Source organism: Candoia aspera, chromosome 11, assembly GCF_035149785.1.
Source record: "Candoia aspera isolate rCanAsp1 chromosome 11, rCanAsp1.hap2, whole genome shotgun sequence".
NCBI classification, from domain to species: Eukaryota; Metazoa; Chordata; class Lepidosauria; order Squamata; family Boidae; genus Candoia; species Candoia aspera.
This window is the reverse complement of record NC_086163.1, coordinates 10,708,502-10,734,087: the sequence shown is the minus strand read 5'-3', so window position 1 is coordinate 10,734,087 and position 25,586 is coordinate 10,708,502. Positions and strand designations below refer to the sequence as shown.

At 37.2% G+C, this 25,586-nt stretch overlaps 1 protein-coding gene across 1 annotated transcript in view; it reads left to right on the top strand.

The window, feature by feature from the left end:
- Positions 1-25,586, top strand: part of CDH8 (cadherin 8) — a 200,765-nt gene that overhangs the window by 94,213 nt on the left and 80,966 nt on the right. The window contains exons 3-4 of the mRNA XM_063312918.1: positions 80-199; positions 18,295-18,462. Coding sequence (XP_063168988.1) covers positions 80-199; positions 18,295-18,462 — 288 coding nt within the window. The remainder of the gene's footprint in view (positions 1-79; positions 200-18,294; positions 18,463-25,586) is intronic.

Genomic DNA, 25,586 nt, shown 5'->3' with positions numbered 1-25,586 from the left:
AGATTCTCCCTTACCAGTTTGGGACATGCATATTTCAGAGCCTTGAACAAAATCAAATATTGCTTCTTTTTTCCATTAGGTACTTATGTTACTAAAGTGACAGCCACTGATGCAGATGATCCTGTTTATGGAAACAGTGCCAAGCTTGTCTACAGTATCTTGGAAGGACAACCTTATTTTTCAGTTGAACCACACACAGGTAAGTGCTTCAGAATGTCAACTTACTTTCTTATGTGATATAAGGGGGGAAAAAAAGTGTCTCCAATGCTGTTTTGTGTCCTACATTTAAACATAATGTGTAGGTAGGTGATTGCCAACATTAGTCAATCTGCAGAGCATAAATATTTGACTCATTACTCACAGTTGTACCCAAAGACCTGACAAAATACAAAGATTAAAATCAAAGAACAATGTTTATCAATTCAGGTGAGGCAACCAAGGTGGTAAGAGGAAAAAAAGTCAACAGCTCATTGTTGTCAAATAGTTTGGATCATGAAGAAAAGGAAATCATTTTGGTAGTGTTCGTGGATGCAAATTAATTTTACAGTCATAATGCCTAAGTTGTATTACTTTTATGTGGAAAAAAAAATCAAAGCTTGATACAGACAAGGGAAGATACAGAAGATACAGACAAGGGAAGGTTAGTGAGAAAATATGTGTTTTGTACCCAAGAGGCTACAGTTTTAATCTCTGACATCTTCAGTTTGAAATGATAAATTTATCCTTTTCATTATTATTTTTTTTAAATCCATTCATTCGTGGCTGATTCTCAGAGACTGCCTGGACAAGTCCTGCGGTTTTCTTGGCAAGGTTTTTCAGAAGTGGTTTGCCTTTGCCTCCTTCCTAGGGCCGAGATAAATTGACTGGTCCAAGCAGGGCTGCAACTGGGTGGGCAGGGGCAAGTGGGGCATGTGCCCCGGGCACCACGCTAGAGGGGTGCCAAAATGAGCATGGGGGTGTGTGTGCCAAAATGGGCGTAGAATCCATGTTTGTCCAGGGTGACATAGACCCTAGTTGCGACCCTGGACCCAAGGTCACCCAGCTGGCTTTGTGCCTAAGGTGGGAAATGTATGGATTTCTCTTTTTAAGCACATTTCAATGAAATGGACAAAGTGCTTGAAAATATATTTTTAAAATGGAACAGCCTAAAAATAGAACAATCGGCCTGTCCCAGAAGTTGAATCAGAAGTGTGAAAAAAAATCATTTTGTATCAACATTTGCAAATATCTGTTTTGTTTAGTTTTCCCTCCCCACCTTATCATCTTTTTTCTGGAGGTACTGAAGTGGTGATTTTTCAACTGAGTAACAATTGAATTATCAATTTTATAATGTACTCCTTTGAATTAAAAGCCAAACAGAGCTTCCTCTCCCCAGTTCCATATGTAGCTATTTATTCTAGCTTGCCAGGTGCTTGACAACCCAAAGAAGGATTGTATTAAGAATGCAACAGGCAATAGCTGAGGGTCTTAAATTTTGAAAACTACAGGAGAATGGAACAGAGTAATCTTCAGAATGTGAGACCTTGCAAATTGGGAATTGTATTGCAGGAAACAATACTGTGGAATTCTTTGGATTCAAATGGCCTTTTAGTGTTCCATTAAATTTTATCTCTTCTGCTCTTCCTTTGGATGATTCAGGCATGAATATTCCTTTTATGGCCTCTTGAATGTGTTGTGGCATTTTATTTATTTCTTGTTATTTTATAGTTAGGAATGTCTTCCTCCCTCCCTATAAAAGACTATATGGTCGAAAAGTAGCCTATATCTTTAAGAACTCTGCAATGTTTCATAAGGTATTAAAGTTGATGCTCATTTTCCATGTAATTGATATGGCCTTTTCAAGTTTCAGCTGAATGCACAGTTTCAAACTGGAATAAATGAGAGACATATGAAGTTGGCCTCTTTTCCTCCCTGACCACCAAATATTAGCCAGAAGAAAAGCTATGTTTTGCTCAGGGGCATAAACAGAGCTATTTGAACCCCAAGGCAAGCATTGCAGGTGCCATCATAATTCTATTATATTTTAATACATACATAAACACACAGAGAGACATACACACACACATACAAAGGCATGTGTGTATGTATGTATTTGTGGCAAATTGATTTGTATATGTATATATTCCTTTGTCCTGCACATGCATACAGTAGACACATTTATATATGCTTCATATATTCAATTCATTACATCACTGCATGGCTTTTAAGGGGGAAAAAAGTTTTCCTTTGGCTCTTCTTGCTTTCCCTTTTTGGCCCACTTCATTCCCCCTCACCCATATTTGCTTTTGTCAGTGCAATTCCTAGCAGGTCCCACAAGATAAAATGTAGCTCTTCATTCAGAACAGATTGCCCAGCTTTAATTTATAATGTTAGAGGTCAAAATACTGCTTTAGGACATCATATCTTGAGATAATCCCATGAAGGGTGAGCTGAAAGTACAAACAAACACACAGAGAAGTGTATATTCCAAACCAAACCAGTTGAGATTTCTAAACAGTGTTTGGAGGTGATCATATCTGATGTAAACCCTAGTCACATTAGTATGGACTAGGTTCCTCACCACTACTTACTTTCCAATATGAATAAATCTGACCATCTCTCATGGGTTGAATGTGCATAGTTTGACATTTGGTGAGTGGATGGCCATATCAATTGATTGATTGAATGAATGAATGAATGAATCCATCTGTCCATCCATCCATCCATATAGCATTATTGTTTAATCAGAAGCTCTGACTACTTAAAACATAATACGTACAAGGTACATTCATCTTCTTTGGAAGACAATTTTGTGATGTGAAATTCAGTCCCCCTACTGGTATAGGGAAAATAACAATATTGCATTAAAAAAGCAAGCAATGGGTTATTCAAGAAGCCATCCTCTTTGCAGCACAAATAGTTGCAAACAGACGAGCAATTTGATGGGGGGGGGGAAGTGTGCCATCAGATTTTTTTGATAATCTGAGCACTTCCCAGTAATAATTCATATGCACCATGAATGTTTTTCATGGGGTTTTACATGCAGTTGCTGGAAAGCCAGGAGTAACTGATCAAAGGGGGTATAGTTTCCAGCAGTTTGTGGCACTCTGAATTAAACTTTCCAGAGGCCAACATGCATAAAACATATAAATGATATAGAGTTCTCACTCAGCTCTGGGAGCTGAGTAGTTTTGCAGTTTTTATAATATCGATGTTCACCAGAGTGAAATAAGTACAGAGAATATCCAACGTTGGGCAGGCTACAGATCGGAGTGACAAAGTATGTGTTTGCAAGCAGAAAGTCCCTGTTAGGGCTGTGCAGGAAAAACCAAAAACAGTTCTCATTCATTTCAGTGAAAGAGAATTTGCTTTAGGTTTTATTTTTTTCCTTCAGAGAAAAGAATTTCAAAGAAATGCTCGTGAGAGGAGTGTGGGATTTTTACGTTTTAACTGGTAGCTGAGAGGAATGTATGAATATCCCTTCTTTTACTGTAGAAATATCTCTCTGGCAAACTCTAGCCCCACTGGCTGTAGTTAAATCCTAAAGAAAGATATGATAAGGGAACTATTTCTTTTTCCTTTCTCAGATTTAGAAGTGCAGATAGGTGATATATCTACCAGATTTTCTGCTCTTCCCAAATTTACATACATACATAATATATATTGTGCCTTCAAGTCCATTTTGTGACTCCTGGCAACAGCCTGGACTGGACCTGCAGTTTTCTTGGCAAGATTTTCAGGAGTGGTTTGCCATTGCCTCCTTCCTAGGGCTGAGAGAGAGTGACTGGCCAAAGGTCACCCAGCTGACTTTGTGCCTAAGGCGGGACTAGAACTCAAGGTCTACTGGTTTCTAGCCTGGTGCCTTAACCGCTACACCAAACTAGCTCTCCATACATATAATATATGGAATGCAAAGAATCCACCATCATATTTCGATTTAAAAAATACAAAGGGATGGTTGTACACTTATGCTTTGTTTAGAAAATTGTCTAGAAAAGAGCAGAGGGAGGGAGGGAGGGAGGGGTGGTATTAGATAACATCCTAAAAAGCAACTATGGCTAATATGGATCAACTTCACCAGACTGATGCATTGTGCTCCCTGGTATTTCAATCTGCATCCCATGGCAAGCCTTCCATGATAACTTTTCAACATCATGTCAGATTTTGAAATGTTCCTAGTCTCTCAGCAAGATTATACGCCTCTGCTATAGAAGAATTGTACTGGGTTATCTTATATAAAGAAATTATTTTCTCTGTAAGGGAGAACTGTGCGCAATTCCTATTTTTCAGTTTTCAAATCTTGCAAGTCTTCAAATTCACCTTGTGCTGAATTGCAAAATAACAATGTCCCAGCTTTTTTTGTTTTGTTTTGTTTTTAAATCTACAAAAACTGGGAGAAACTACTCAGAATAAAAGGAATGTATCAGGCAGAACCACTTACCAAAATGGACATGTTTGGAGTAATGCACACAAAAATATCCAGCTGATTTTTATGCAAGCATTTATGGAAGAAAATACCAAACTGATATGGAAACAGGCTGTGGCAAGGCTCTTCCACTCCTGAGACAATGACTGAAAGGGGATTTCTACCTAAGGCATCTCCCCCTTTCTGCTGGACCCACTTCCTCAGGTAGTTGAGAATCTTTGCAGCTTGGAAATGTTGTTCCAAGCTCCTTTCTAGGCAGTGCTTTTGAGTTAATGATGCAGTGTTGCCAGGTCTTTTCACCATGGTAAAATATTACTTTCTCTGTGCACAAACATTTTTGTGTCCATGTTTTATCATGGTTGTTGTTTATTAACTAAAGCAAAATCAAGCAATGTCTAAAAAAAACCCCTCTGTTCGTCAGCCTGGATAAATTTTCAATAAATTTGGCTGTCAATGATGCCAAATTAGTAATATATTTTATGTTGGACCTAATCATTATAACCTCCATAAATCATCACTATTACCTGCCAGTTTCATATGAAGCTGTAACTTTATTTCTGTCTTTTTTAACTGTGTTTGTTGATAAGTTGACTTTCTGATATTAATTATAAAGCCATGCAAATTGTGTTTATTCTCTAATAATTCACTGGCACCCAGTCCTGCTCTTCAGTTCCTGTCCCAGCAGTTGGTGGCTAGAAGTTGGTCTAAAATAGTTTTAATTTTTCAGCTGGTATGAATTTAGATCTTAAATTATGGCAAGTCGTTATTGCAGTTGCAGTTATCTTAATGGCACATAATCCAAAGTGAAACCTTGTAGTTCAATAGAGTTACGGCAAAATGAAAAGTAAAAAAAGAAAAAAGAAAACCTTTCTGCTGTATTTGACACATTGATATTTTGTATGCAACTGCTAAAATAATTGAACTCCTAAATTATTTTTGATTATAATGAACAAGATGTTACATTCACAAAAAGGCAAGTAGCAAGTGTTGTTGTTGTTGTGTTAATGATATATGGGAAGTAATTTATGTGAAATGTGTTCAGAAGTTGTATTTGACCCCCTACCCTTTCTGGGTAGGGAACCACAGAGATGACCTTGGAGAAACAATTCTGAATTGGTTATAACATGTGCAAAAACATGTGCTGAGCCCAAGAAACAAGGAAAGTGGTAGGAAGAGACTCAGATGGACTCCTTCCTGACTTTCTGGGATATAAGAAGAAAGGTAAAAGGGATATTATATATAAGGATATGGAGAGCCAGTTTGGTGTATGGTTAAGGCGTCAAGCTAGAAACCAGGAGACCATGAGGCCAAGTCCTGCCTTAGGCACAAAACCAGATGTGTGACCTTGGGCCAATCCCTCTCTCTCAGCCCTAGGAAAGAGGCAAAGTTGAACCACTTCTGAAATCTTGTCAGGAAAGGGACTTTTCCAGGCAGTCACCAGAAGGCATGATAGATAGATGAGATATAAGAAGGAAGGTAAAATGGACATGCAATAAAGTAGAGTTCTAATCTTCCTATTGAGTTTGTCTCCTTATCTGTTCAACCTCAAAGGGCTGACATTCTGATTTTAGGAAAGGAGTCAAAACTTTCCTGTTTAGTTGAAATCAGTTAATATCTCACCAAGAATGACTTCTGGTTAGGAGGGCAAGATTTATCCTCCTTCTCTTTTCCTTTCCCTCTCTTTCCATCATCATCATCATCATCATCATCAATTTGTCATCAAGGAACAATGGAATAAATTTACTTAGAAATATTATCTTCATTGTCAAATATGTGTACAGTCACCAAGAAGCTGCCTCATACCAAAATCATTACTTTGATAATATCTATATAAGCTGTGGTGATGGAATATGGCTGCATGAGTTCTACTTCAAGATCTGGAGTCCTCAAAACGTTTTGAGGTATCTGAAACCTGATGGCATGACAGCAATCTTCAGCAACATATTTTCCCTTATTTACAAACAAAAATAACTTTGCAATTGATCTATTAAAAATATTAATTAAATATTAAAAAAAAAATATCCATATCAAATAAATACTACACTTCCTAAAAATATGAATTGGTTTTAAAAAAAAATGAATTGTCTACATCTCCTGGTCAAGTTGTCTATCTTCCCTAGATGACGTTCTTGAGAGTTTCAGGCCAAGTATAACTACTTTCATTGTGTGCTAAATGTAAATCTTTTAACTGGATATGTCAGGCACTGAATCTAGGGTTTTCTGCATGCTTAGATGTAGCATCACGACTCAGCTAGGAGCCTTTCCTTTCTTTCTGGAAATGAACAGTGTAAAATAAAAGCTCAGTTTACCTGTGGCTCAAGTTGTTTGCACTGCAGAAGGATAGCTTTCCAAGAAATGCTTTCCATTTCATTTCCTAAGGAGATTTGCCAATGAACATTAGTTCAGATCCAGAACTAATAATTCCTTAATCTCCTTGTAGCACATGGTTATAATGGTTATAATACCAGCTTTAGCCACAAGCTTCTTAAGACCCACTGATGGGCTAGATCCTAAAAGTTCCATTAGTTACTGGATTAAAAAACTGTGTCTTCTTCAAATGTTTTCTGCCACTTAATTAGCTGTGGAGTTTGTTCATGCTGGATGTCTTTGTACTTAAGATTTCTGGTGTCTTTTATAGCATTTCCAATTTATCTTCCATGTATTGGTTTATAATATTCTACACAGTTTGGGAAACTCCTTAAACAGGAGTTCCTGTTGTTATTTTCTACAATAGGAGTAGAAAATATATAAGAAATATAAAGTTATTAGTTTATATTTGTGGAGGGGTATGATTCACTCAAGATTTGATTCAAATTGTCAGTGACTCCAGTCAATCAGACTTGAATTGTCAGTCTGACAAATCAAGTGGATTTGAAAAGTCGAGTAATTCAGTTGAAATCATCATTTTGATTTGGTTACATTGTGTAGCTCTGTGCAAAACCCTACCAAACTGCCAATTTGATCTGAAGGCATCTACTTAAATTCAGCACATTAAACTGAGTCAGCAATTTGATCTGAAGTTATTCAATGTATCTGCTTCCATTTCAAAATCCCATAGCAAAGTGTTAGTAATATCCACTGTCTTAGTTGCTTTCTTAATAGGGAGTTAGATGAATAACAGTTCTTTCCATAATAAAACTTTTATATTAGTAAATTATGGAAATGATTACTAGAGAAGAAAAAGAGGCAGGTTGTTATCTTGATCAAAATATGATCACTCAGGGCTGAGATCAAAGTGATCAACTTTATTGGCTTTTCATCTAATCCAGCACAAGTCTTATCAGGGCAATCTATATTGGCTTGATGTATCCATATGGCCCAGACTTTCATGTATGTTATAGAAACTGCACATAAGAAACTTAGGCAAACCCAGTTCATAATGTGGATGAATAATGTGGGTGTCATTAAACCAAATCTGTTCATCCTTCAGGAAACATTATGAGAACATTAATTGGAAACAGACTTTATGGTACAAGTTGAACTAATTTTGATGTAAATCTCTTTATGGGGTTCTGAATCTCTACTGAAAAGTTCCCCCCCTCCCACTTCACCTAGTAACATCTTTGCACCACCAGGCATGACCTGAGAGAGTAAACTGGCTTCTGTTGTGTTACATTTTATTTGGGTTAACCCCCAAAAATGTTTACAAGGTCATCTTTGTAATCTTATTAACTTGCAGCAGTGCTCTTAGTAACATCTGAGCAAATCCATTAAATGCTGTGTAGTTGCACAGGTGGGCAATTGAGACCATATACCATGAGAGCAATCCAAACATGAAACTAGTACATAATGAGGAAGCCTGTTTATTAAATAGAACACATTAGACCGGAGCTGTCCAATCTTCAGTAGCAGATGTTTCCAGGTAAAATTAGAGTTAACCTATAAAACTGTAAAAGATAAACCTTAAGACCTGCGGAAGATAACAACTTTTCATTGTAACTTGAATTTGGATGTCCCTAACTGCTATTTGATTCTATGGTTCTTGTGATAATCAATTGAATGTAAATGATATTTATCTTGTAAGCAAACTGAGATCATATAGATAAAGCAAGGGAAAGAAAATATTCTGCAGTGGGAGGTGCACTTATAAAACTACAGTAAGTGTGAGGCTCTGAAGGCCAGAGTGAAAGGGGCAGTGAAAGGGGCAGTGAAGCAGTTAGAGCGATGCACAACTTTTCCTCGGAAAAGAGTGACCTACGGACTTTGACTAGCACATCAGGGCCCACACAAGCCATATCTTAGTGGTTCAAACAAGCTGTATCTTATGAGAGAATCCTAGCACAGTTAGGATTTGTAAAAATCCTAGTAAAAAACAGCTGGCTTCCTCATCCACTACACATTTTGCATATATATGTGCTCAAGATATACAGGATCTTACCAAGGTAATTCCCTAGATATTTTTTTTCCCCAAAATTAATGAAACTTAACCATCTCTCTGTTCTAAAACACATGTTTCTCATTTCAGAACATTGCACTTGATTTGTGCTTATAAGGAGGCTAAGGCTGTCAAAAGAAGAAAATGAAAGCACTATAATATAATTGTGTTTACATTCTTGAAGAAATGTTCAGTTTTGTGGATCTTCCATGTAACGTTTTGATCTCAAGAAACCAAATTTTTACTCAGACATCAGCTACTTGTCTGTCTAATTTAAAATTTGGCTTCATCTATGATTTCTTGACCTTTTCGTCTCTCTTATCTCCTGCCTCTACTGCTGTTTGCTTCATGAATCTTGGACACATTTCAGGTTCCGTTCCCACCTTTTCTTTCTTGTACTGCAGTATGCAATTTTACCACTGTGCTATGGTGAAATATTGTAACAGTGTACAAGTTCTTTCACTGGGGGAAAATAATTGAGTGTTAAAGTGAGCGAGAGAAGGAGAGAGAGATGATGGAATCTGATGTGCAATGTTAGTTGGATAGCACTTTGTGTATATTGGGTAAGAGATAATTATGAGAAGTTATCAAATCACTGCTCAACTATTTGAAAGGTGTTAATGAGAGGGTGAGGGGACAGTTTTTGGCTGTGTACAAGGAAGTGTCAAAGGTACTGTCCTAGAATTAGATAAAGCAACTGCCTTGGTTCTATTAGAAAAAAGGTTTTGTTTCTTTGAATCAGGAGGGCGTGAGATTTCATGTGCAAAAAAAGTAGATGGCTTGTTTTTAATCAGAGCCTCAACAACAAAATAATTAAGGAAATAAAAACTGGGTGGGTACAATGGTAAGTAAAGGTTATTCCTGTTATTGTCTACCAATCAGATCAGAGACAGCCAGTATGATAGCATCCAGATGTGACAGAGCCACAGCTCCCAGCTTCTTCATCATTGGCCAGACTGGCTGAGACTGCTGGATATTAATTGGGAGCATCTAAAGAGCCATAGCTCACCCACCCTTTGAATTAGACTAAGTTGGGACATCTATGATGCTCCAGATGATACAAAATTTGAACTCTGAACAACCTTGTGAATTCTAAGCTTCCTGGATCATTAGAAATGGATCTAGACATTCATAGGGTTCTTCTCCCCATATATCCAGGGATTTTATATGATTTCACAATGGAGAAAAATATATTTTTTAAAAAAATGAGGAAAGAAATGTGGAGAAAGAAGAAAAACTAGCTAGATTCATACAGAAAGAACTACATCATATTTTTGCCTTAATATCAGTAATGGAGAAATTGTTTCTTAAGGCCAACAATACTGTATGTGCCTATCTAAAAGTGAAACACTTAACTCACTGGGATTCTGTCCCATATGTATCTGATTTCAATCTAGATGCATTTAGTTATGCTGAGACAGCAGCTTTCTTTCCTGTTTGGCTAGGAGGAAGCCCTATTAACTTAGTAAGACTTAGAATTTTAAAGTACTAATCTAGAACAATAAAAGCCTCATTGTAGTAATATTAATTTAAAAGCAGGAAAAAAATCCAGGTCTTTACTTTTGAGACCAATAAGTTTAGTTTTTGTTTTTGTTTTAAAGATGGGTTTCACTGTAGATTGTTTTAAACAATACTGCTTGTACTATCGTTGTTGATTTTTCTGTATCCAAGGCAGATGCCCATTATTCTGCAATTCTAATTAGAAAAGTGACTGCATACTGTACATTTCATTCAAAACTTTAGTCTCAGCTTCAGAAGCTGTGTGGTCTCTACAATTGTCTGAAAATTTACAAAGAGATGTATAATCTAAGTGACTATCTCATATCCTCCATGCCACTGACATGGAAAACCGAAGCCAGCACTAGGGATATTCTCCATATCTTTAATAAGAAATAGGAAATGTTTTCAGATATTGACATGCTATTTATGTAGGATAAAGAGAATAGGAGCACAATGTTTGGCATTAGTCTTTGTGCAGTAGACAGTGAGCATCTGTAGTGGGAGGGGTGATCTTTTTTGGTGGCTTCCTTAATGATTTAGATGGTTGTATGACCAAGGTTCTCAATCATACAGAGAACCGACATAAGTAGGGCAGAAATTCTGTTGTGGAAGTTACTTGTCCAGCACATGAAATACAATGAATAGAATAATGAGAACATGGAGACATCAGGACTGCTCTCATGTATTTAGATGCTTGCTTTCATGTATTTGTAGCTGTGCAGGGAGGTAAACACTTGCACAGAATCTATTGGAACCGCCAGTCCAGGTGACACAAAGGGCTCATCAGGAAGAATTGTATCTTCTTGCTTTGAAATAGAGAATGTTGTTGCTTCTGCAGTATGAAGCACCTTTTCGAGTCAGTGCCAGTCTGTTTCACAAAGGATTCTTCTTCACTATAAAGCATATTGGTAACGTTTGCTCCCAGCTATCCATTCTATTTTCCATTTTATGTTCTCTTTTTGTTGCTGATCAATCATTCAGTTCCTTCTGAGTCTTCATGACCCAATGGACATCATTTTACCAGGGTTGCCTGTCAGCAACTGCTTCTTTTGAGTTTTGCAAGGCCTGCCTGCCTGCCTGCCTGCCTTCCTGCCTTCCTTCACCAACTTAGTAATCAAAATTGTGACTTGCTTGTGTCCTCAGTGATTGTATCTATCCACCTTGTTTTCTGTTGAACTCCCTTTCAATTGCTTTTGATTTTTCCAAGCATCAGAGTCTTCTCCAGTGACTCTTGTCTTTGCATGATACTGTATGCCTAAATATGTGTAAGCTTTAGCTTCAATATTAATGCTGTGAACAGTTTGTTTTTACTTCAACTAGTCCTGAATGATTTCTTTTCTTTGTGGTCCAAAGCATTCTATACAGTTTTCTCCAGTGCCTCAAATCAAAAGCATGACTTTTTCTTTGTTATGGTCCAGCTTTACATTACAGCTGGGAAAACCATGGCCTTGACAATACATGCCTTTGATATCAGTTTGATATCTTTGCATTTCAATTGTTTGTCTAGATTTTCATAGTTTTTCTCCCAAGGTGCAGTCTCTTTATTTCATGGCCATGGACACCATCCCTGGGAATTTTTGAGCCTAGGAAGATAAAGCCTGTTACTCCTTCAACTTCTTCCATCCCAATATCTTTGTCTTTTCTTTTTAATGGGCAAAGCACTGGGCTGCAACTGTTTACCTCGTCATCATCATCATCATCATCATCATCATCATCATCATCATCATCATCCTTTAAGGCTGAATTAAGCACACTAAGGGAAATATGTCTGAGTATATTGGAATCCACAAATGCTAGGTTGTCTATGCCTTAAGAAACAGTGGGCTAATTTTGCTTTTAAACATCCATGGATACTCCTTCATGCAGAATAAGAACCCATTCTAGGATGGCCTCTGGAGGTTGCAAATGGAATTCTAGGCACTGAATGGAGCACATAAACTAAGGGTTGGACCCCTCTGTTCTAACGTGTCTCTATTAAGGTTAAAAGAGAAAGTCATTCACAGTGTTATGGGCCGATCACTTTTTGAAGGGAGCATTGTGTATGTAACACCAGTTTCTGACCTTTCTATGCAGTCTTCCTCCCAGCTGCCACACATGGTTCAGATAAAAGTTAGAACTTGCCAGCTGTTGTCTTGTAATATGACTGCTGCAAAGATTGCAGACTTGAAATTTCAAGAAAGCTGTTCTAGCACTGGGCACTGAGGATCAGGGATGAGGAGGCCAGGTTTCCAATAAACTTTAAGGATTTCTGCAATTTTAACAAACATGATGGGATGATTAGCATGTTGAGGAAAAAAAAAATCACTGTTGTAGAAGGTGCTGTATAGAAGCAAGCCGACGGCACTGAAGTTTAGAGGGAGTAGCATTTGATAGACTTTTTCAGCTGTTATTCAGTCTTTGCACACCCATTAAAAATCTCTGCAGCTCTTGCCAACCTGTTATGCATCTTAGAGGGGTCTTTACTATAGTTCATGGTCATTTTCTTTGATGTCTTTGCCCATTAGTGGAGACATATTGTCCAATAAATGGATGTTAAAACCTTGGGAAAAATGAAGGCAGATTCTGAGAGATTATTTGCCCGTTGTTCTACCTACATGGTGGATGGTGAGGAGGTATACAGGGGAAAAAAGTGTCTTTTTCTTTGCTTTTATTCATTAGAATTAAATTGAAATAAAATGACTTTATTGCAGTCATTAACCAGCACAATAGAATTAAATTTGTTTCATCGATTAAGAGCAAAATCATTTCTTTTTGTAACTTTTTTTTTTGCAATGGGAAGACCAGCCATTGTTCTCTTCAGTGTAACCTTTGTAAAAGTGTAAAAGTTTAGCATAACTTTTTTTCAGCATTTCCATTCCTCCTCCTTGAGTGTTTCTGATGTTCCAAATAGGAGGTGAATCCATGCTTTAGAGCAGGAGGTGGTGAAACTTTTTGTCACAGAGGGCTGCACTTTTCATTTTACTTTTATTTTTTGTTTTTGGAGCTGTCAAAGCAGTGTCATAATGAGATCTCTAAAGGACACAGGCTGGGGGAAGGAACATTTGCTACCCTTTTCTTTACCAGGAGAAAAGATGTTGAGGAATGAACAACAATTGGTCTGTTAAGCTGGTCAGAAACCTGACACTCTGCTTTAATTTTTTTATGGAAAATAGACAGCAATTCAAATGATTTGCTGTCAAATTTTGCTGGCATGATGTTGCAGCTTGATGTTGTACATTGTACATCCTTTTAAAGACACACACATATATGTGACATGATGCAAATCTTGATTCAATTGTGGTAATAAACAATCACATTAATCTTTGGGAACTCATAAGCTGAATTATCAATATTGGAAAATGTGGAGAGAGCTGGTCCATAGAATCGCCAAGAATCAGACACGATTTAAGAGATAGCACTGTTGTCGTCATCATCATCATCATCATCATCATCATCATCATCATCATGCTGAATTATGAGATAATTTGCTGACCTGCTTTTTTCTTTCTTGATATAAGAATCTAGCTCACTAGAAATTCCTAAAGCAACAGCATTGTTGTAATGTGTTTTTTGATAGATAAAGTGTTTTGTGTTGTTTTGTTTTGCTCAGGGGTTCAAACAGGGTGTGAGTTGGCGAAGTGAAAAAAGAGAAGCAGAAAGAAAATGTTCATCCTCCTTGTAATTTGTTAGTATCTCTACTGACACCTAAAATTACATGCATCATGCTCAAGACCTGTCATTTCCTAATCTTCAGCAGTTTTGCCCATGAACACTGCACAGATGTGGCACCCATCAAGTAGTGCATACTCTAGTTTCTAAAATGAATAAATATACTTCTCTAGGGCACACCAGATCCTTTACCACCTTAATGGGGATAGTTAGTTGGCTCTGCCAACTTCCCAGCTAACCTGTCTCAGTTGTTTCTGTTTCTTCTTAAGTTTGGGGTGGGGGGGAGCTATTTTAAAAGTTAGCTAATAGCATACTGTTTTCTGTTTTTCTCTCTTTGCTCCATTACCCTTTTTCTTGTAACTGGCAGTAAATGATGTGAAAAGCAATCCAGAATTTTCCACATAATTCCATTTGCCTCTGATGTTATCAGACAGTGGCTCTGAAAATAACTACTGAAATGAAAGAAGTTTAAAACAGAACTGATTTTCCAAATTCCAATTCTCATTCTTTTTTAAAGCTGAGGTTTTTTTTCCCCTTCCCTGTGGCTATCCTCTACATCTGTCACAGTACTGACAATTGTGTTTTGCCCTTTTCTAAACAGATATTTGATGGTGAAATGGTTTCTCCATGACAGTTTTATGATAAAGAAAAATAGGTTTGACAAAGGGGAACTGCATGCCAGCTGGGAAGCATGCTACCTAATTGTTCATTCACTTATTAGCAACTGCAGTGTAAAACATAACTGACAATAGTTGATTGGTAAAACTGAGTTTTTTTTAAAAGGCTGATAACAAAGAAGTGCTACATATTGACTCATTTCCTAACATGAGGTGGGTGTTGTGTAATACTCAAGGGCATAGAACATTTTATATGTCTTCCCCAATATTAAAAACCATCCATGAGAGTCATATCGTGAAACAAATAACAGTTGTAAAAGGAGGAATCATAGATTTTTGGTTAATCTATATTCTTAAAGGAGCAAATTCTGTCCACGGTTCCTGAGCTGCCATGCAGATGGGTGCACAGTCATTCATTGAATTCCACTGTTCTCGAGTCCCTCTCTTTGGGGGGAGATGGGCGGTAATAGAAATTTGAACAATAAATAAATAAATAAATAAATAAATAAATAAATAAATAAATAAATAAATAAATAAATGGAGATGGGTATGCCGACAAGTGGACCCTGCCATAGTGTGGGAAAAACTCTAAGAAGAAATAAATAAATAAATAAATAATTTTTGCGATGCATATCTTGACTACAACCATGTGTACAAAGAAAACTTCCATCAAAAATGCATATTGGGAAGTTTTATGTGTAAACAGACCTACTAAAGAAAATTAGATAAAAAATAGAAGCACATTTCATTGCATGTGATTTAAAAAGGAGAAGGAGAAGGAGAAGGAGAAGGAAGGAGAAGAGGAATGCAGATGTGTTATACAATGGACTTCCAACTAAACTGCAACATAAAACTGATATGGAACAGATATTGACTGATTGGCATATAACCTACATTTCATGTCCACACCCCACATTAAAACACTGTTTATTTTTATCTTGATTGGGAAAACAAACCACAGGCAATTGTATGGATCAACACAGTAATTGTGATTTATTTGGTCAATTTGTAGTTTGTTTTCTGTACTATTTCAGTGGCTTTTTCCTTGCCTGTGGAGTGATTACAGTCTCAAGCGAGGTATAAAAACTAGGAATAAGCTAAAATACCATAAATGAACCATGTATAGCTATTAACATATTACTCTAAGGCCCAGTTGTAATCTGTACATCAAAAGCAAAACATAGCTTCAAACTAAGCTTTATTACCCTATTATCATTTGCTCACTGACCCCATTTGCATGGCATTATAAGACAAAAATGAAAACATTATGGTGAGTCCAATAGCTTATCTAGTCCATCATCCTATTTTTCATAGTTAACTAACAGATTATATGGGGAGCAAATAGATGAGAGTGCTTCAGTGCACAAAGGGCTGGAAACCTCGCCTGTGTCGTCCTGCCAATCACTATGTAAATGTTGTTAAAGCACAGAAGAAAATGAAAGAGTTTTTCTGTACTTCTAAAAGTGTTTTCACTCTCTCGGTGGGTTAATCTGCATTCCTTGTAGCTGTCCCTTTCCCATGTGAGTGACCTGTTTTACAGATCGTGCTTTTGTAACTGATGTTTTTTGACTGACTCTTGAATGCATTTGCCTCCCCCCCCCGCCCCAGGAAGACAATTAGCACATTTTTAAGAATATGTAAATAGATACATACACAAACAATATCTTCATGTACTCCCATTAAGCTGCCACATATTCCAAGAATGGACACCACCAATCACTTATTTAATAAGCAGGAAAGGAAATCCAAGTTTCCCAGCCGGAAATGGATAGTCACTGCCATTAAAGCTGACAGTATTATCATTTTTATCCCTGCTGCCTGGGGGGTTACTAATCCATTATTACAGACTGCATGTTCAGTATGCAGAGCAAGTGTGAATAAATTCAGCTGTGCTGCGACTGACTTGTGTTGTTGTTGTTTTTAAATAATATGAATGCATCTTGACAATGTCTACATTTTCTACTGTAATGTTTAAAAAATGAGGAGACCATGGGCAAACCTGATCATGGAAGGGATGCTGGCTTGTCCCTCTCTAAGTTTCAGACCCCAAACCAGAGCTGTGTGCACCAGGGAAACTCTCAAGGGCCAAATGATCTCATAAAGTGGCATAAAGTCCCCCCACCCCCCAGTTTCCCCAGGATATAAAGACTTGTTTTAATCTTATAGCCAATAGACCACACACAGCCTTCCAAGTCACTGTTGTGGGCCTCAGAAAATTTTGCAGGTGCTGAGGATATTGCACAGCAAGGCTAGGGTGCTGAGCATCAGGTAGACACACAGGATGGGCCACGGGATGGGCAAGTAAAAGAGTAACTTGGTGGCAGCAGTTAGAGGCCCTCACACAGACTATCGACTGAATGCAACTTCCATAGTACATCCAGATGAGCTTTGGAATGGGAAAGACCAACGTTGCCAGACTTATGGTGGGCCTCTATGTGGGACTTTTTATTTTTTGCAGCGGAAGGCTAAGAATCAGAATCCAGAGACTTAAGGTACCCAATTCACCCAGTTAAGCCTCCCAAATCCCCATGATTTCAAGCTACTCTTAAATGCTTTAAGACACCGATTGGTCCATTAAAACCCTTCTTGGCCAGGGTGAAAATAAATACTATTGGCCACTCTGCACTATATGGCATCCATCCACAGGTAAGTAATCCATACCTTGGCTGTGCATTGTTATGAATGCATTGATCCTCTGACCTAATGGAAATCACTAATGGAAACCATTGGCTTGGTAATAAAGACAGCAACAATATTCATAGTTCCTTGATATATGAAATCGATCTCCTTAGGTGAGGAGGGGCAGAGACTGCCAGAGGCAATTATCTGATTGAATTAAACATAGATGGAATCTAAAACTGGAGTATCTTTGAAGAATAACAGTTGATCATTAAAGATCAAATGCAGGATTTATGTTTGTGCTCCCTGTTTTAGAGAACTGTTTACCAATGCTCAGCTATATGTGTAAATAAATATATTCTGAAGGCATTAGTTCTCTTTTAATTCTTTCCTTCCTTCCTTCTCCCTTCCTGCCTGGGGCTGTTTGAAGCAAAGTATCTCATCCTGCTGTGTAGGAGAGAAAGATGTGAAGAGAAGTAAGGTTAAACTACAGAATTCATTGCCAATTTAGATGGTTTCAAAACTGAAATGGAAAGATTTGGGTAGGGCCACACTATTAGTGGCTGTTAATTTTAATGCTGGTTGCTACCTCTGGAATCACCAGTAGCATGCCTTGAACACCACTTCTCAGGGAGTAAGAGTGGAAGTGGTCAATTGTCTCTCCTGTTTTGAACTTTCTGAATTTCTGAGTTGGTTTGCCAGTGCATGGCACAAGAGAAACACAGCTCTTATAAACCCTTGACCAAAGAATGGCACAGTGCTATGTGGGATAGTCATCATTTCCCACTGAGCATGCAGTTTCAGGAGGGATGCACAGTGAAGATGGAAGTGGATACCCATGTAGTCATTCAGATAAGCCAAATCAGCTGGCAGTTAATGAAGTGAGAGATAGCCAGAGGTACTGTAGATAACCACATTTCATATATTTTAAATATGTTAGACAAGATACTATAAGCCTGTGACCTGATCCAGATGGGTTCTTCATGTGCTATTACATCTTAAACATTACCTTTGAATGAAGATGGTTTTAAGAGAACCACCCCAAGTATTAAATCCAGCTTTGCTCACACTGCATGAAGTTCTCACTTCCCTTTCTGATGGTATTTTCTTTCTTTCTTTTCTTTCCCCAGCTATCATCAAAACTGCTCTTTCAAACATGGACCGGGAAGCCAAAGAGGAATATACCGTGGTCATTCAAGCAAAGGATATGGGTGGGCACATGGGTGGACTGTCTGGAACCACCACAGTGACTATTACTCTGACTGATGTCAATGACAATCCTCCAAAGTTTGCACAAAGTAAGTGCCTCTTCAGATGCATTCCATTCATAGTAGTCAGGCATCAGGCCAAGAAAGACAGTGATTAGATACACATAACCCTGGAGGGAACTAAGTGGCTTGTTTGGTTTGTCTTGACGTGCTGTGTGGACCTGAATTGTAATCAATGGCATGTTTTTTAAGGTGATATGTGAAACCCAGCCAGTGTGTTTTATGCAGTAAATAACAATGGTATGTGATTATAAATTTTGCTAATTGCGTGAAATAGAAAGGTGAATATTTTGAAGCCAGTGCAATGTAGTGTGTTGACCTAGGAGGAGACTAGGAGACTATGATGGTATGTGGAATGATCTTGGGAGACAGGAGGAAGGCCCGCAGCCAGGGCAATGGTCTGATAAGAGGGAGTTCAGTCTGCAGGTGGGGGGAAAACACTGAAAACATTTCAGAAGGGACTTTCCTTAGTTTTCCAGAGACTAAAGAGAGAAGAGGGGAGAAATACTTTCAGTCTTGCAAGATTCTGTTTAATGTAACCTTACCATAAAGGTAGTGCTGATACTCCTGGTGGTGCTTGTCTGGACAACCTCGAAGGGTTAATAGAGACCCAAGTTCTAGTCATCCTTTGGGTAGGGAGGCTAGCTGTGTGATCACTTCCTGTCAGCCCAAATTAGTGTCAGGTTACTCAACATGCCAGCTGCAGAACAAAAGCCATTCATCACATCATACACTGATACCCTTTTGTTGTGGGACCTAGGCAAGTTCAAGGAAAAGCAAGAGGACACTGCAGTCAAGCAGGACAAACACAGAAATGAAGAAATATGACTATTTGGGGAACTGGAAACAGATAAAAATGGTTGCATAATTCTGTATATCAGCAGCACAGACATGTTGTCTTCTCACTGCCATTTCTTTCATTCATGTTCCTAATCCTTTTATGATGGCTCCTTTTCTGTGAGACACCTATTTATTTCAATCTTCTCCACATCTCCTTCTGTGCTTTCAGCTGTTATGATTGCTTTCTTCCCTCATGTTTAAAGCTGGGCAAAAGTTGCTTTTAAAAATACTCCTCCCAATCCGTAGGCAAAGAAATTGGGTGAATGATTTTTCTGCCCAATAAGCAGAAGAAAGCCACGCAGGTGAGAATTTCTTGGAAACTACTGCAAGAAGTTCTAAAACAATTTCTCTGGTGGGGGGAAAAATAGAAATTCTCTGTCTGGCATTAGTCACACATCCAATCTGTTCATTGTTCTTGAAACAGTTTGCCTTTTGATACATTTTTTGATATCTGCCAAGTCATTTTTTACTTAGTCCACCTCTGAAATGCTTATTATAAACACAGGAACTTGTTTTATATTGAATTGTAAACAATGTCTGGATGGACAAGGGTTTACTGATTGCTGTAGCTACTTATATTTGATCTGTGTGAAGGATAAGGGTGGATGAGTATTGATTTGAAGTCAGGTCACCTTATTCCAACAGGTCATCCTATTCAGATGCCTAGTTCAGAGAGGCACTCAGTGTCTGACACCCAGACAATAAATATTTCTGATATGTAGGTTCATGTACAACAGCATTGGGACTGGAGTAATCTCTCACAGCTTTAGGGTCACAACTTGAATTAATGAGAAGTTTAAAAATGTGAGCACTAGAAATGCATAGGAATATATATATATATGTGTGTGTATATATATATATGTGTGTGTGTATATATATATATATATTTATAATATTGATATCCATACTCTCATTTTCCCCTTTTCCCCTTTTCCTGCACATCTCCTTTCCTTCATCTGTTTCTTAGCCTTATGTGAATTCCAATACTTTCAAAGCCCCAGTAGATTAGTGTTATGTTAGAGTCAATGAGTGACATGTCTAAAAAGATAAGCAGTGGAGTTGATGAAAGCAAGAAATCAAGCAACACGTAATTGGAGATGAGAATTTAAAAAAAAAATTCTAGGTCTAGTTAATTGTTGATCTTTAATTCAAAATCCATATTTGCTGCTATCGTTCCTATGTATGCCTTGCTCAGCTGTAGTACGGTGCTTTGTCGTATGGATCAAAAACCTGAGGGCAGGAGAAAGTTATAATAAGGGTTGATTTTATTAGGCATAGGTGTATTCTCCTAGAATTTTCCAATATAACCATCTGTGACTGTTAGCTGTTTTTCCCTGTCATTTATTTTAACTAGATGCTTAGTATAGAACAGAGAGACAGAACAATCAGAAAAGAGGCAGACTTTGTGTTTGCCCAACACCCTTAACCAGGTTAATGAATGCTCTAGTAGGTACATTCACACACATTAAACTTAGTGCTAATCTTAATTTTCTTCTGTATCTTAGTAGACTTGGCAAACCCAGCAGTATTGTTTGGTTAGTTTATCATCAGTGTACTGAGAGCAACCATCAGGTCAGTAAGCAAGTTCAGTGCTGTGTGCAAACACAATTGGCCATGTCCTACATCTTATTCATATCCTCAGCATTTTCTTTTTCTGTATAGTAGCTGCTTATTATGTTATAATTATACATTGGCTGCTTTTTATATTGGTTTATTGGTTTATTTATTTATTTATGTTATATAGTTGCCCACCTTAAACAACTCTGGGTAGCTCACAACAGCAATCAATCATAGCTATATATTATTAGCCCTGAACTGAACATCCAGAGTCAAACCTTTGTTGGTCAACAGGCAATATGATGTAGTGGAACTTGGCATTTTGGACAGTAAACAATACCAATAACTGATAGCATAGTCTATTTTTTCAATTGCTTCATCAGCAGTCTTAAGAATTAATAAAAAAAATGGTGGCTGACATCAAGCCAATGCATGCTTCGTTGACCTTTAATTGATGTACTTGTGGCAAGAGCCAAAATTGTTAGTCATTTTATGAGAACAACATTGCTTTTAGCAAAGAACAGGAAGATTAGAAACTGTATATAAAAATAAAATTCCAAATATGTCAACTGGCTTAGCAAGGTTGTTTATTACTATCTGAGTGATGTATAAATTGTATCAATATCTACCTAGTATTCTCATTCACAATTATTTCACCTATATAGGAACCTTTAGAACTGTATGGTGAACATAATCTTTAAAAGAATTTTTAGTACCTTACTAAAGTATATTTTCTGTGATGCCTTTGCTGGAAGTCATCCTACTTATCTAGATTTTTTCTAGTACTTGTTTTCACTAGAAAGAGCTCAGAACAGAAGTCTTTTCTCATGCTACTAATGGTTTAAATACGGCAGCTGTTTATTATGTATTTAAATACGGCAGCTGTTTATTATGAAACTCATGATCTTGAAAAGTTGCTCTGACAGAGCAATCCTACACATTTACATGGAAGCAAAATCCTTTGACAACCCTGGAGTATATTCCTTAGCTAAATGTAAATAATCTAGAAATAAACTTAAAGAAGTGATTGAGGAAAAAGTCAATGTTGACTCCTGGAGACTGCCTGGACAAGTCCCTGCAGTTTTCTTGGCAAGTTTTTTCAGAAGTAGTTTGCCATTGCCTCCTTTCTAGGGCAGAGTAACTGGCCCAAGGATACCCAGCTTCAGGTCTAAGGTGGGACTAGAACTCACAGTCTCCCAGTTTCTAGCCTGGTGCCTTAACCACTATAACAAACTGGCTCTCTCATATATATTCAGAGTTCTCTGTGTAGCTGTCCTACAGAAGATTTTAAATTCATCCATATACTGTAGCAATTATGGCACAGTGAACACTTGATTTAGAATGGCTGATCATAAGGACCACCTAAAGCTTCAGTTTGGAGATTTGATTGAAACCAGTTTGACTGAATCTTGATTTAAATCAACACTTTGAATCTAATTGGAAATCAAATTGGATTTGTATATGCAAGAGAGCTATTCTCTCTGTATCAACTTGGAAAATTGAATCAAAGAAACCTGGTTCAACAATTCAAATCAGAATGTTGAACCACTTGATATAATATTCTGTCAATATCTGTCAGTTGTTGAATCACATCAGATGAACAAGCAAAATTGAATCAATAAGAGGAATTAGAGCCAATCGGCAAACCCGAGAATCCACATACTAGATCAGGCAGCTAATCTTCATTGTTTCCCTTAATAATAATGAAAAGAATCAAGTTGTCATTATCAAATGCTACACATAAATGTTGTATTATATGTTAGCTAAAGCTACAGTAATTATAAAATGATCCTCATTCAATAGTTACACTGGATAGACCAGTCCTGTACATAATACTGGTTGAGTAGTGAGCATTGAATCTGTCATATTATATTACCCCTCAAACCTTTTAAAACAAGATTGAGCCACATTAAAAGTCACACTCAGATTGTGATATATTACAATCTGTTTCCCCTGGGAAGTGTTTTGGTACCATCAGTTAGCTGCAATGGCTGCAATCCGTTTGCTGCTCATTGTTTTAATCTAATTGGATATTTTATGCAATAAAAATTAACTCAGCACATATTGGCTTGAAATCCATGTGGCAACTCTAGTTTTGTATTTGATTTTACAGGAATTTGAACCTAGCTATGTTAGCTATCCGGAGAGATTAATAGCAGCAGCAACTCTATATATTTGCCAACATAACTTTTATGCTTTTCATGAAAATAAGAGTAACATAGTAGTTAATGTCTTGGACTAGAATGAGATTCAGGTTTGGATCTCTACTCAGCCATGGAATTCATTGACTAACTTTGGTTCAGATACAGCAGTTAGCCTAATTAGTTCTTAGTGATGTCTGCTTATATTGCTTTGAGATCCTGAAGGAAAGATATAATAGATATATAGGCACATAGACATTGTTATGCATATTTTCTGGGAAAATAAAAGTGAACAACAACAACAGAGCATTCACAGCTGTAGTAGAACCACACTGAACTTGAAGGTGATCAATATTCATAAGATGTAATGCTTGGCATATTCACAATAAATTATAATGAACTCAGACAGTATTCAGAGAGTTATGTGTGTTTATTGTTTTTGAGCAGAACATATATGTGTATTTTGGCTAGATTTCAAATAAATACAGCCCTCCTGGGCCTTTGAAATAAGAACTTTCACAACTACTGACTTCCTATGAAAATAATTTTAGGGACACTTACAACACACAGTGTGAAACAAACCCCAGTAGTTATAGTTAACACTTTTTTCACAAGAACAGCAGATTTTTGGACAAAGCTTTCAGTGCATGAAAATAAATATATATGTATGATACATACATATACATATGGTACATAATCAACCCTTTTGGGAACTTCATACAACCTAAAACCCTAGGTGTGAATGTGTGCAAACCTCACCATTCTGGGATTGGCTTCCAGCTTGTGCAGATCTACTGTAGCTATGAGCTGGGTCTGCTGATCCAGTTTTCTGAAAGTAAATCTTGAACAGGTGGAACAGATGTTCCATTCCTGAATCAGCGAATCTTGCACATCTCTAGTGAGAGAAAAATAGGTGTTTCACATATAAAATTGTACTGTTGTATTTCCTGTGGCCTGTGCATCAAATAAATAGGAACATTTCTCATATACTCGTCACTGAGATGGTAAAAACATGGTTGATACCATGTACTAGATTATTTTTGGGGAAGTCATGATCCGTACATATGGATGTTATTAGAGAAGCATTGCCAGACTGGAGAAACATGGTTCTTGAGGGACTATTTACTATCTTAAAGGATTTATCTGACAGATGGAATTCTGTAAAACTGCTTCTTGAAATAACTTCAGAGTAGATAATTTTGGACTCCCTGTTCTATTCAGATTATATCCATAATTGTTTATTAGACCATGTCCATCACCATGATTAGGATTATAAACTGTGTCCAGTACTGGCATCTTAATTGGAATCTCTGATCCAACTGATTGTGTTCTTAAACTATGGAATTAAAAAAAAAAGGCGAAGAAATTATTATGGGCTGTGGCATAGATTGTTAAAGGAAATGCCTGATTAAACAATAGAAGCCATCTGAAAAAATGCCTGTGACAATCTTTTATTGTAATTCCATCTCTTGCTTATATTCTAGGAATTATTTTAGTGGTTGCCAGTGAGATCTTTATCTATATTTCAACCTTGGAAAGACTAACAAAGAATACAGTACATAATAAACTGGTGTTCTGTTTCTGTAGCCCATAATGCATTATTTTAGACAATAAGCATAAGACATAATAGGTACAGAATCTGAATGTAGGGAACAAAGAAATCAGTTGCATCTTAAGACTGCAAATGAACCTTTTGCAATGTATGGTTTTATTTTCATCTATGTATTTATTTTTACATGAAGGCTCTTGTACAACTACAAATGACAAAGTATTTTCAAGGAGATGTATGAAACAGTATTTCTTTTTGCTCATACTGGCAGAAGGAAAAGTTCCGTGCAGCTATTTTCTCATTTCTTTCCTAGAGATGGGAGAGATATTGGTTTGAATCACAGTTTAATGTCTACTAACCACTTTGCATGTCCCAAACCAAAGCTTGCAACCTTGTTTTGATACTCATAGCTCTGAATTTTATGAAGCTTTATGCCAATAATCATATAATAGACCAATAAATATATATATATATATATATATATATATATATATATATATATATAATTTATTTATCACCTTTATAAGACTGTCTGGCTCTGAGTGGCAAATTTACAACAACAACAAGAAGAAAAAAAAATATTAATGGACTTCCAGAAGAAATAAAAACAGCACCATCTTAAATACACAGCATTCCCTCTGTGGCTCCATCTCCCTATCTAAGCCAAGGGCTCTGGGGAAGACCCAGGTTTTAAGGAACCATTTGAAGTTAATTGCAATGACTTTTGGCTACAGAAAATAAAGCTTGTATTGTATTAAGTTTTTCTGTGTGGTACAGCCTTTTCCAAGCTAGGTAGAAAGATATGTTATTTCCCAGAATTATCAGCAGAGGTCATGTGGACAAGTGAATTCTGGAAGATTACCTTCACATACCTTCAGGGTGCTGTTTTTGGGAGAAGATTAGCATATGTGAAAGAGTGGTGAGGGATCCCCTATAGCTGAGGTGGGCAAATCTGTTGGACCAAGAAGCACACTTGGAATGTTGACAGAATGTCATGGATGCTCTCAGAAAATAGCTGCCACTCAGCGGCTTGGCCATGTCCAACATGACCATCATGGTAGATGTGA